Genomic DNA, 13,399 nt, shown 5'->3' with positions numbered 1-13,399 from the left:
GCATTGGCAGCACTGTCCAGTGGATTACAATAAGAACAGTTCTACCATGAGGGACTTGTTCATTTACTCTTGATTGTGCAGCAAAATCTTAATGTGCATCTAGACATTCACGTATATAAATTGTTCTGCACTGGTGATTCAGGCTCACTCTGGGAGGTTTTCTGATTCTAGGACAATTGAAGGACTTCAGTTATCTTGGACCTGCTTTTCTGAGTATTTTGTTTTATTAGGATTCTTCCTTTGAGGTTAGAGTTGGGTTCAGCCTTTCAAGTTGTACCTCTTTTAAAACCTGTTCTAGCCTTACTGAGCTCCTGTTGCCCCTTCTTTGCCCTTTCTCAAGCTTTTTCTGATAATTTTTGTGTATTTGCTTTGACTTCTCACAGAATTGCTGTCTCCCCATATCATATATGTACATTTTACTGTTAAAATTTTTAAACATAATTTGTGTAGCTGCCCTTTTCAAATTAAGCAATACTTGAAAGGATGTGTTGTTTTTTCAAAGGTGTGCAAAGGGTCCTGTTCAAATGTTTCCTCAGTATTTTGAGTTTGTTCATTGTAAATGTCCATCAAGCTTCTTTTAATTCCCCTATAACTTCTTTAGAAATAACACTTCCTAAATTAAAAGGATGTACAATTTACAATATACAAACTTTTATAAAAGTTTGAAGAAATAACAATGTACAGTTTCTAAAAATTTCTTCTTGGTGTCATAACCTGATACAACCCAAATCTGCGTGATGCTGATTGAAATCTCCTGTCACTGGGTTTTCTGTCTTTGTGCTTTTCCAATCTCCTCCAGCCTGGTGCAGTAACCATGAGAACCAGACATCTCAGATTAAGAGATCCTGTAGGAGGAAGGAACAAAGTTATGAAAAGTTAAGATCAAAAATTATCTCATAATACAAGAGAAATATTATTTCTCACTCATCACCATTCCAATCCTATTAACTGTTTTTTTGAAATGCAGAAAAGACTTCATCACATGGATCTGGTTTTCTAATTACTTCTCAAGAGTAAATCTATGCTACCTTGAAAAACGGTACCTTCTTTCTTCCCTTAAATGTTTGTCCATGTTTTGCATCATATCCCATTTCCTACTTCATTTGCACCCTGCCTGAAGGATGCTGTCACGATTTTGCCTGGTGATTTTTGAATCTTTTTACTGATTTTTTTTTTTTTTTTTTTTTTTTTTTTTTTTTTGACTTGGTATTGTCTATAGTCTATGCTGCTAGGTTCACTTCCCTTTCTCTGGCTTCTCTTGGAAAGTATCACATTTGCTATTTCTCTATATTACTTCAGCAGGCTGTGTCTGGGAACTTCACTGCTCACCCCTGCCCCTACTACAATGAAGTCAAATAAGCAGCTGGTACCCTGTCCTGAGGATGCATTCTACAGATTAGCCAAAACCAAGTAATAAGCGCAGTTTTAAATCACTTACTCTCTAGGCTTTTTTGAAGTACTTTGTGACTGTGTTTTGATCAGTAATCAAAATTAATAAAATCTTTCCTGGTTGTATCTTTAAATCTTTTGCATTCCTCATTCAGTGATGCAGTTTTTGAAATACTGCTTGTATGTGGTAAAATAATTGCCTTTTTTTTTATTTGTTTATTGATACGAAATTATACGACTTGTATGAAGTGGGATAGGAAATCATGAGGCCAAATCTGGATCTTTATAATGCTGCCCAAGTTGGAATTTTTTTCTGAAATCAGGACATTTTTATAAATTACTGTTCTTGAGATTAATTAGATATTGGCTTGGTAGGTAGAAAGACAAGGTAGAGCTTGTGCCTTGTTTCCTTCTATGCATCTGCTAGAGTAGTGTGATGGGGGTCTGACTTTGGAACAATTCCATTTGCCAACAGCAGTCATTCAGACTCAATTATAGTTCATGGGTTGAAATGATCTCCTTAAAAAGGAGATGCCTATTAGCAATATTTTAGATGTCCTGTTTATAAGAGTAAATTATGCAAATTTCTCGTGGATTGTACCTCTAAGTCTCTCCCCTTGCAAGAGGTAGGCAGGAGGAAAAGCCACTTTGAAATGGATCAAGTGTTTTTTGAAAACTGGTTCAACTGAAGTCTCATATTTTTCATCCATATGTTAAGTGTCCGAAGTAATGGAATGCAAATTAGTGCTCATCAAGATTTCAGATTTTTTAGACCAAATATACTGTTATTTAATATTAAATATATGTAGGACATCGGGTTATATCCTATAATCACCCTGCATGTTTTATCACATTCCTGAAACAGATGGAAATCTCTTCAGAAGCAGAAGAAAATGTATTTTTTTGACCCACTCAGTATCTCACACAGTGTGATTTTTGGGTTGTGTTCAGAATCTTTGATGGGATCAGAAGGGAGTGGTAACTGATTGCTGTGTGCAGGGTTTGAGCATGATATAGCCTGACACCTTCAAATGAAGCTGTTATTCTGTGCTTGTGATTTCACATACTAGAAGCCGAATTCCAGTGAAGTTGACTGATTCCAGCAGATTGTTTGGGTTTGTCTGCGTGTGTGAGAATGACTCAAGTCCATGCAAGGTTCATCACTGAATCCCGTGTCTAGTTTGTATCTTCCAGCATTTTTTGCATAATGCATGTAATCAGATTTAAGCCTACAGAGAAGTGACAAACTAAATCTTCTAGACTTTTTCTGTCCCTAGCAAAGCAAAACTGTCATGATGTGGGGGAGGGATGTGTTGGAAGGGAGGCCCTGGATATAGTGTTTAATGGTGAGTGATCCATGTGTTTACAGGGGCCGTGGGGGAGTGCCTCCACCACCAGCAGGAGTGCCCAGAGGGGCACCAGCTCCCAGGGGAGTCCCTCCCAGCAGAGGACCAGTCAGTCGGAGCCGGGGACTTCTGGCACCCAGAGCACGAGGAGTTCCCCCGGCAGGGTATCGGCCCCTGCCGCCGCCCCCGGCACAGGAGACCTACGGGGAATATGTAAGTGGAGCTGTGGATGTGGAGTGTGGGTCATTCTGCAGAGGTCAGAGCCCTTCAGAACTCTGTACAGTCTCTGTAATTAGCACCTAATTAAGTCCTACACCGTGTATCTCTGACAGATGTGGTCATCTGTCATTGCAGACTTGAACTGTTTAATTAAAAAAAATAAATAATGGGTTTTATGTGTACACCACCAAAAAGACGTTTTACAGTGCGTTTGGCAAAATAGTTATGTACCTCATAAATGTTTAATATTAGGTTTCTGCTTTCCAAAAAATCTGAAAAATCACAATATTGTAACTTTTAATTCTCTAAAACAGAATAATATTCTAATCTTCGTCCTAAGCCTATCTTTGTGGTCATATAGTTGTTTAATGATTAGGCAAGTAAAATATTTTTATGAAAGCTTCAGAACTAATCCTAAAATTTTAACAATGCACAGTGTATCTCAATAAGCCATACATATTCATCCTGATTTTATTGTGTTAGACATTAGAATCACATCAAAATACTTTTTATGTTATATGACAAAATTATGCAGTTATGAATTGTTACCGAAAACTTAAATTTAACTTAAAGAACAGCAAGATAGAGAAAAAAAAACATTAAATCAAAACTATAGTAATAAAAATGAATTTAGTCTTAGAGAAAAATACCTTCAAAAACAATGCTTTTAATGCTTTGTGTATACTAAAGGTTTTAGCATGCCCTCTTTACAGCCAAGTGTGTCTGGACTTTTTCTCTGTTGTTTAGACTAGCAAAAAAGGAGATTCTGCATTCCTGAAAATGCTTTTGCTATTTAGATATTTTTTGCTTTTCTCTAAACCTTTGTTTCATCTACCTTCGCTTCTCTTCTTCTAAAGATCCCCACCAAAACCATGTACATCAAATTACCAGGGTTTTTTTCCCTTTTGGCAGAAACCCAGTTTTCTATATAACACTTGTAGCTTTATTAGGGAAGAAGTTTTATGTTGTTAACATAAACATTCATACTTATAACTGAACAATTCAGAAGAAGTTAATGTAGTGTGTTAATTCTGAGGAAGAATAACAACATGCCTAAATTTCCCCTGGCTATACTTGACTAGTCAAAGTGAGTACTGCAAATAAGCGTTTCTCTCACAATGATTTCAAAGAAATCAGTCCTCATTGAACAGCCTGTTTCCAAGACGTACATTCTAGACCACGTAAGAGAGATGGTGGGATATAAAACTCTTTGAATAACTTCATATTTATATATAATCTGCTATTTATAGCGTTTGTCTATAGAAGTGGTGTGGAAGTAACAGCTGTTTGCCTCAGTATCCTGAAGTATGCTTCACTTCTGGGAGAATAATGAGAAAAAAGCACTATACAGAAAAATAGTGCTGTGCCAAATAACTTCTAAAAATAATTTTCTTTATGACTGGATCTCTCATCTTCCAAAAAAGATACCTTAGCTGGGATAGATATAGTTAGTTATATAGATACAGTACTTAAAGCTGTCATTGATAAAGTAGTGCTAGATCTACTTTTTCTTTAGAAGAACGTTTAGCAGGGACATAAGCCATTGGTGTATTGCATGTTCAGTGTTAAAATTGATGTTTGGTATTTTTTTACCTGTCCATTTGCAGTACATTATCTAAGTGCCTTAACTATGTCTTTTACAGGTTAAGGGAGCCTGGTACAAGGCAGTAGTAGTATTTCTGCCTCTTCTTTATTAATTCCTATTTAGTTATATCTAATACTAAAGCATTAGTTTGCCAACCTGAGCAGAATAAGGTCTTGTTGATTGAGAAGTGTGTGTAGAATGGGAACATTAGAAAGACTGTGGGGTTGCATAAGTTATTTTAAGCATCATCAAAGCTTTGGAGACTGAGATATCTAGAGAGGTTACAGGGAAACCTTTAGAAGCAGATTGGGTTTTTGTGGCCAGGTTTTGGTAGTGGAGGGGTGCAGGAGTTGGTTCTGGAAGCTTCCACCATGCCCAGCAGAGCCAATGCCAGCCAGTTCCAAGGTGGTCCTGCTGCTGGCCAAGCCAAAGCCCAACAGTAATGGTAGTGCTGCCTCTGGGATAATGTATTTAAGAAAGAGAGGGGGGAAAAAACCCAGTCTGGAGCAATCTGTTCCTAAAGGACTTCACACCACGGAAAGGACCTAAACAGGAACAGTTTGTGAAGAACTGCAGCCCTTGGGAAGGGCTCACATTGGAGTAGTTTGTGTTGGATTGTCCCTGTGGGAGGGATCTGATGCTGGAGCAGGTGAAGAGTGAGAGGTATTCTGTCTCTGGGGAGGAGCAAGCAGAGAGAAGATGTGGTGAACTCACCACAGGCCCCATTCCCATCCCCCTGCATTGCTGTGAGGGAGCAAGTTGAGAATTTTGGAGTGAACCTGAGACTGGGAAAGACAGGAAGAGTGCGGGGGAAGGTGTTGCTAAATTGAGTTTTTATTTCTCATTATCCTACTCTGATTTCATTGGTAATAAGCTAATTTCACCCAGTTGCATCTGTTTTGCCTGTGACGGTAACTGGTGAGTGATCTCTCTGCTCTTATCTTAAGCCATGAGATTTTTGTTATGGTTACTCTCTCCTAGGGGAGTGACAGAGCAGTTTTGGAGGGCACCTGGTGTCCAGTCAGGGTCAACCCACCACAAGATTTTCCACTGAGGAAAGTCGCTGAGTATTCATGAAGCTTTTCATTCCCTTAGGTTTACAAGCCTTTGTTTGTACTCATTAAACTACAGTGAAACTGTGCAAGTCCAGGTGGAGGCAAACTGTGTGTGGATGGAAGCTTTGAAACACACTCCTGTAACTGTGAATTTCTCAAAGGTGATTTAGGGCTTTCAGTATGTAAAGTCCTTGCCCATTTCCTCTGTTGAGTGCTGTTAAATCTACCATGTTACAGACAATGAATTACAAACAGCTTTTTTTTTCCTTCACTCCCTTTACTCGCTCTGTGTAGTCCTTGAAACCAATGAATTTTTAACATCTGTGACTAACTCAGTTCTGCCTCCTGCTTATCCTGATATGTCTCCTTTGTTTTCTTGATTAACTAGCTGCATTTTTTAAAGTTATCATCAAAATGGGAAGGGGAATGACTATTTCATTCTGAAAAATTGGAAGGGTTACTTTTAGAGGCAATATTTCCATGGGAAAAATAGCACAGGGAAAAAGTGGTTAATTTGAGATGCATTTTAATGTGGTCTCAAGATAAAACTGTGTGAGCATTGCTGTCCTGTGTTTAGAGCCCACAAAGAAGTGTTCCAGAACCTTGCCCATTACTGAAAGCTGTACTCAGAGTGAGCTGCCTCTGTCTTCTGTCAGCTTTCTGGGGTCTTTGCATTGGTGGCCTTTGAGTGCTTTGACTTTGTCTGCAGAAGTCACACAACAGACTGGACTGGAAGCAATATTTGCATGTCTTTCCAGTTCAACATAAGTAGTTTTCCCACTCCACTGTTGCCACTCTCACTTTTGTATGAATGTCAGCTGGAGGGCTCATTCCTCCTGCTGAGCCCCCACCCCACTGTTAGTACCATGATAAAGCTCTTGAAGCCAGTAGATGACAGCTCCTTATTTTCTCTGAAGAATGACTCTTTAATAGCTTTAGCGTCAGCTTAGATAGGAAAAATTCTACCCTCTACAGCCAGCCAGCTTTGTAATCGCTGTTCTGACTTCACTGCTCTGATTGCTGTGATAAACTTTTCTGAAGACTTACAGGACTCTCATTTTCTTTCGTCAACTTCTCAGGTCAGGAGAAAACCTGTTGTGATGTGTGAAGCATAGCCATGATTATTTTTGTAATAGTTAGATGAGGGAATCCGTACTAGGTGGATGCGACATTTGTTGAAGCACTTACAGATGGTTTCAGGAACATTTTTCTCATAATTAAATGTGAATTTTTCTCTACTCATTGAACTATATTGTATAATAGATAAAAAATACTTTTATGAATTTTTAAGCTGACAACTTCTTCTACTAAGGTAAGAAATGGAAACTGTATTTAACAACTAAATGAAAATTTTAAGCTTTTCCACAATTTTCCAATAAGCAGGAAATTAGTAATAGTGTAAGGTTAATTCCTTAGCAAATGTTGAGTCAAACATAGGCTAGAACAGAACTGCTCAGTCTCAGTTACTGTCTCACAACATTTGCTGCTCTTGGCCTTGTCCTGCTGTTGTCTTCTTAGCAGCTTCCAACCTCTGAGGCTTTTTTCCAGATTAGCAACACAGAAGTGGGACTGAAGCTTTGTAAGAGTAGAACTTTTATATGATGCTGTTTTCATTTTTACAAAGGCAAATATTTTGTAAATATTCTGCCAGTCTTTCATTTCTGTACTTTGCATTAATATATTTATTTGTGATGATACTGTGTCAAGTCCTTTTTTGGCTGCTTAACTGTGTTAAATGCAAGTTTTATCTGAGTTCATAATCAGACTTTTAGGCATTAAGAACTTTAAACATGGATGTAAAACTTGTTGCTCTGGCAATGTGGAATGTCTACACTAAAAAAATAACTTACCAGTCTAGCATGTTGTGGCCAAGACTTGCTTCAACATTACTTCAGAAGACAGTCACATCTAAATATTCTTCCCTGTTCTGGGGAAGATTTGTGGCAGAGCTTTATTTCTGGTTTTGGCCAAGTTATTGGTGTTTTCTGGTGTTGAGACAAGGGTTAACTCAGTGTCAGAGTTTTCTGATGCACTGACCACGTGTATAGTTTCTAGCAACTAATGCTTCAATGACATTGCTTTGTGTATTAGGAAATGGACCTGTGATGGAATGTCTACCAATAAGAGACCAAGGGAACCTTTCTAATGTTAAGTAAATTGTAACTTGAAAAAGAACACTGTGAGTTATTTAACTTTGATACAGACCACCCAAATGGATGTACTGTCTGTCATATGTAAAAAATGGATGTACTGTCATATGTAAAAAAGCTACTGGTAACAAACTTCAAAACCTACTCCTTTAAAATCTACATTTAGTTATTTCTTCTTTCTACAAAACCATAAAGGTTAGGGATGTTTTTAAGTTCTGTAGTTCCTGAAGCTTTCATTTGTGGATGTTTCCAGAAATACATAGCTTTAACTGATGAACAAAGCAGACTTCAGAGTCAAGATTACAGTTCTCACATTGAGTCTCTATTGTGAGACTATAACTAGCACTACATGTGCACTGTGAAGTACATGTCTATTACAGATATTACAATACTATGAGACTATGCTTGTCCTGATTCCCATGAGAAATGGGGAAGACCCAAAACATTACCATAACCTACTGTCTAACAAGATCTCACCCAAAATAATGAGCAGATGGTGTGTTGCTCAGTCTCTCTTTGTAAGCGGAATCTCAGTATTTTTCTGGTAATGGAAGGCCTGTGGTTCAAATTTGTTACAGTTATTCATATTCCCTTGGTTCTCTTGAGATGATGTGCTGACCACTGGGATACTGTCCCAGCATACAGTGTTTTCTGTCCTCTTGGTTTTGCAGGAAATTCAACAAATTTGGTAAGCCTTAGGTAGATTCACAAATATTTGTCTGGATGGCTAAGGAATTAATTTCATGATCCAGTGATTATTATGATACATGAATATAGGTATCCATTAGAGAAAAGAATGATTGCAGTCTTACTATTTACAGGGGAGAGCCTGTTGCATTGAAAAACCTGTAGCCTGTTATTTAGTTCACTTCCTTAGAAATCCAGTGCAAATTCTGTTTTAATCTCTGGCCTTAAGCTTTTGAATTCCCTATCTCCCTATTGAGATCATAATTAATTTAGATTTTGAAAATCTGAAAATTCGGATTAATGTGGAAGCAATTTCTTGGAGCTATTAATACACTGCTGATTTTGCATGGTGAACGTTTTTGAGGTAGAGTTTCCTCATTAACATTCACTTGGTGTTTGAGGTGGAAGAAGGTAAGATCCATAGGAAAAAAAGAGAAAAAAAATCTCTGTATATCTCCATATAAAATAAAACCCCTATTTTTTTTATTTAAAAGTAAAGATTTCCTGAATTTGAGGTAACAAAGTATTAATGAAAGTAAGGGCTAGTCCAGATGACATAAGACTTTGAAAAGAATTTAAATTCTTGAATGGAGTTCAAGTATAATTTCAGTGTCACTTTGCAAGATTTATACCTTGTTTTAATTTACCTTGGTCTTGTGAATGTTGATAGCTTCCTAAAGATGTGCAGCATTTTAAATCAGTGAGTTTATTTGCTTAGTTGTTTTGAATGTGAAGCTTTTTGTTTGGGTTCCTGGAAAAGGGTTTGAATTAGCTTCAGACTCTAAGAGCTAGAAAAGTTATCTTTTGTCCATACTGTCCCTATTCCCCTTTGTGGATGATGTTATGGTTTCCATGTAGGTATTGCTCCATTTTTTAAGCAGTTTGTTCACTGAGTTCTAGCTTTTTAGAAGTACTACCAGTGTTCTTAAATTCAGGGGGAACTTGTGTAAGACTTTTGGAAAGCAAGTTCATAACATGAAAACATTTTTTCTTGGCTTTTTCTTCCCAATACCGTGTTCTTTTTCATAGTAAATAGGACAAGCAGGAAGAAATAAATGTGGAAAAAACCCAACTTTCATATTTAAAGCCTTTTATTAACTGTTTTGTTTAATTTCAAATATTTTTTCTTCTCTGGGGTTTTCAGGATGAGATGGAAACATTTTGCATTCTCTATCCATTTTCCCAGGAACTGGGGTGACATTGGCTGTGGAAAAAGTAGAGTGTTTTGGGGAAAAGGCCAAACAGCTTTTTCCCTTGCCTAATTCAACATTCACCTATTAAGTTCCTATAAAATTCTTTCCGAAGTATTTAGTTTAAGCTGCTTATCTGAAACTTGGTATTATTGAATGAGTCCTCCTAATTCTGATACTGCTTCCTGCTGTTGTGTATAGAAAACCAGACTTGTTTTGGTCTGATAGTAATTTGGTTTAAGCATTGCTGTCTATATTCATTAGCAAATCATCAGGGTTTTTTTTAGGTGCATGAAAAAAATCCACTCCTGTAATTCTCATTCTAGGAAAACCTTATTTGTTCTGGTTGGATATGCACTAGGCTCCTTCTGGATGAAAACAGATGAAAATCTCCAAAATAAGAGCTTATAGTCTGTGCATGTTTGCTGCTAATGTCCTTGATGTTGGTACTCAGACTCAAGATAGTTGCGGCTACCCATATTTGTTTTGATTACCCCATATTCCCTGTTGATTAAATGAGGGGGGATGTTATTCCCACGTAACAAAACGTCTGTTCCTTCCCTTTACAGTTCTAATTTGCCAAAAGAAGTTCATTGCACTGCACTGATATTGCTTTGTATTTTCTCCTTCAAGTTAATTTCTGTACAAACCTTTTTTTTCTTTTAATTTGATAGTTTTTATCTAAAAGGAATATGTTCCTGTAGTGTTTTGGGATAAAGTACTGGTGTAAGTATTAATTTCAAAGAATGATGAAGAAAAGAAGCTGTGTAAAAAGAAAACATTTTAGCTGTAGTGGTAACAGTCTTATTTTTTTTCCTTGGATGGATTTCCTTAGATGGGAACAGCTGGAAAATTGATTTCTTATTGATTTCACGATCTTTTTTTCCCAGTTCCGCAAATGGCCTTTTTGTTAAAGGCCACTTTTACCCTCTTCTTTCTTCCTGTTTCTCTGTCTTGTTCTTTGAAACGTTGTTCATTTTCCTTAAAGAGGGTCCAAACAGTAGTCTGTCATTGTCACTGCCAGCAGATTACAATTTAAAACCACCATTTCCTATTCTCCACTTGCTAGGGTTTGTTCAGAGTACTGTTGTAATTAGAAAGCACTGATGAGCAAGGCTTAGCATGATTTATAATGTTTTGGGGACTGCGGAGGTTTTGGCAAAGACTGCTTTTATAATTTTTTGACCCATTTTAGTAGCTTAATATATTCAAAGGGTGCATATTTACACATTGCCTTTGATTCTGTTAATGAAAAATATCTATACTTTACACAGAGCAATTACAGCTACCAGTGGTGCTCTTTGGATTTATTTCACCTGTGGGCACCATCATTGAGACCACTGCAGGCAGAAGCTCTCTTTAAGTAGAAACACTTATATGTTGGCTTAATAAAGGACTTTATTAATAAGCTTTGAGATTTTACAGAGTAATTTCATGGGTTTTTTCAGGTTATCTGTGTTGTAACTCCAGCTTTTCTGTTACTTTGGGGGAAGATTCTTAAGCCTAAAGTCAAGACAGTTGCTCTTGATCCCTTCCTGGTGGATACTTCAAATATTGGGTGAAAAACACCTGTAGTTTAAGAAGACTTCAGCATTTTCAGCTCTTTTTCTCCCTCATTTCTGTTGTAAGCGGAGACTGTTAAGCACACTTGCTGCCTTTTGATCAAACTAATATGACAAGAATTAAGTTTTCTAGGTTATCCTGAAAAGCAGAATAATGAATAACAAGGAGAAGGCTTCTGTTCATGAAATGAAGGCATGATCTGGTGTGGGCTTTTGGGTTTTGAAGTGGGAGATGAACTATGGGTTCACCAGTAAACTCTGTGATACCTGAGTACGTTTAGGAGAAGCTATTCATAGACATATGTAGTATGAATAGAGAGGGAAGTCCATTGTATTACCTGTAGTTGATGGAAGGAATACAGACATTGTCATTCATGTGAAGAAGAATAATGACTTTAAATATAAAAGTGAATGCTTTTATAAGTACCTGAAGGATGCCCAAAAATCAGCAGGAAAAATGCAATGAGAAGGTTTTTATAAAGATATAATTCTTTTGTGTTTGCATAGAAAGAAACCTGTATAGCAATGCTTGGGCTTAGTAGAGTGTACTTAGTACAAAGGTGTACTTTAGTACAGGCTTTCTGTTCATGTAAGTTCGGTTCTGTCCAGTTTCATTATATATGTGTAAAACTGGTAGTTATTTTCATTTAAGTTAGCATGGTTTTCTGTTCATGTAAGTTCGGTTCTGTCCAGTTTCATTATATATGTGTAAAACTGGTAGTTATTTTCATTTAAGTTAGCATGGTATTTTATAGCGCTGAAACATGCCAGATGGCCAAGGATCTTTCCACCTAAATACTGAGTAAAGTTAAAGAAAACATTAACTGAAGCCACTAGAGGTCTGATTCAGAAAGAAAATACTCAAGTAGAGTGGAGTTAATTTGAAAATGTAAAAAATTCTGTCTTGGTTGACCTTATTTGTAACCTCCTGGAAGAGAAAGTTTTCAAATACTGCATGACTAAGAGCAAATACTGACAGACCTAGTTCAGAGAAAGCTCTGAAACATACTTCAGCTGCTCCTGCCTAATTGCTACTTCAAAGGAACCATGCAGAGCAAACACATATTTTGGAATTTGAATCTCTTATTTCTTAACAGAACAAGCTATTGAGAGCAAACCTGTTTTATTTTTGGAGTATGTTGCAAATATTTATCTTGTTTTTAGTGTAAACGTTGATCTTTATAACTGTAAATATCAGGGAAAAATTCTTTCCTGTGAGGGTGGTGAGGCTCTGGCACAGACTGCCCAGAGAAGTTGTGACTGCCTCATCCCTGGAAATATTTAAGGCCAGATTGGATGGGAGTCTGAGAAACCTGGTGTAGCTTGGACATGTGGAAGTTGTCCCTGTCCATGACAAGGAATGGAACAAGTTGATCATTAAGGTCCCTTCCCACCCAAACCATAATGTGATTTTATGAAATACAACAACAAAAGATAATTGATCAATTTAAGCAGGTTATAGTAATCTCAAAAGCACAGGTTGACAATTTTAATTCTGACAGGAGTCCCACATATAAACCACAAACTAGATATCTTTCCATATTGATGGCTTCCAAGAGCCACCATCATCATCATAATGCAGGGCTTAATTTCAGCAGTTGTCAACTGATTAACACATGGAGTGGTGAACAGTAATGTATCCTGGGCAAAAATTCTCTGGAAGACAAGTGTTAATGAAAAAAATAGTTTCGTCTGATACAGAATGGACTTCCCCCAAATTTTCCTTCTGTTCTGCTCAGCATCTTATTGAAGGATCTTCTCATTTCAAATTTATGTTTTTCCTGTGTTTTCAAGAAGTCATAGAAACAACATCAAAGTAGTCTCTTACTGTCTTTCTTTCATGATCCATTTCTTCAGTGAAATAGTTAACATAAATGTGGATGAGAGGACTGATTGCTCAAGAGGTGTCTAATGATCCCTTAGGGACAAAGCTTTCCTAACACATTCAAAGGTTACTTTCAGTCCTCCTCCACTTTAATTTGTTGCCACTGCTGGATGTGCCCAGTTTGAAGTTTGGAAGCTTCTCTTAGGGATGGCTGGTTCACAACTGGGAAAGTCTATGAGAAGAGACCAAATGTCATGTAAATGTTCTGGAACAGAGCAAAGAAATTGGCTCAAGCAGCTTCTGCTGTTGGTCAGGGTCTGTATTGTTAACAGATGTCTGTGCGTTGCATCAGTAAGTAATAAAATGCCTGTTTGGAACAACTGCCAGGAGG

General features: G+C 37.2%; 1 protein-coding gene across 2 annotated transcripts in view; it reads left to right on the top strand.

Annotated features, from left to right (window-relative positions):
* The window catches only part of KHDRBS3 (KH RNA binding domain containing, signal transduction associated 3), a 93,538-nt gene that overhangs the window by 54,626 nt on the left and 25,513 nt on the right, over nucleotides 1-13,399 (top strand). For both annotated transcript variants that reach the window (XR_005703787.1, XM_040083928.2), the window contains exon 6: nucleotides 2,759-2,948. Coding sequence is in view for 1 of the 2 variants with exons in the window: in XM_040083928.2 (XP_039939862.1) it covers nucleotides 2,759-2,948 (190 nt within the window). In the remaining variant the exon portion in view is untranslated. The remainder of the gene's footprint in view (nucleotides 1-2,758; nucleotides 2,949-13,399) is intronic.

Source organism: Hirundo rustica, chromosome 1 (genome assembly GCF_015227805.2).
Source record: "Hirundo rustica isolate bHirRus1 chromosome 1, bHirRus1.pri.v3, whole genome shotgun sequence".
Lineage (NCBI taxonomy): Eukaryota > Metazoa > Chordata > Aves > Passeriformes > Hirundinidae > Hirundo > Hirundo rustica.
The sequence above is the reverse complement of the archived record's forward strand: the minus strand, read 5'-3'. Positions and strand labels throughout refer to the sequence as shown.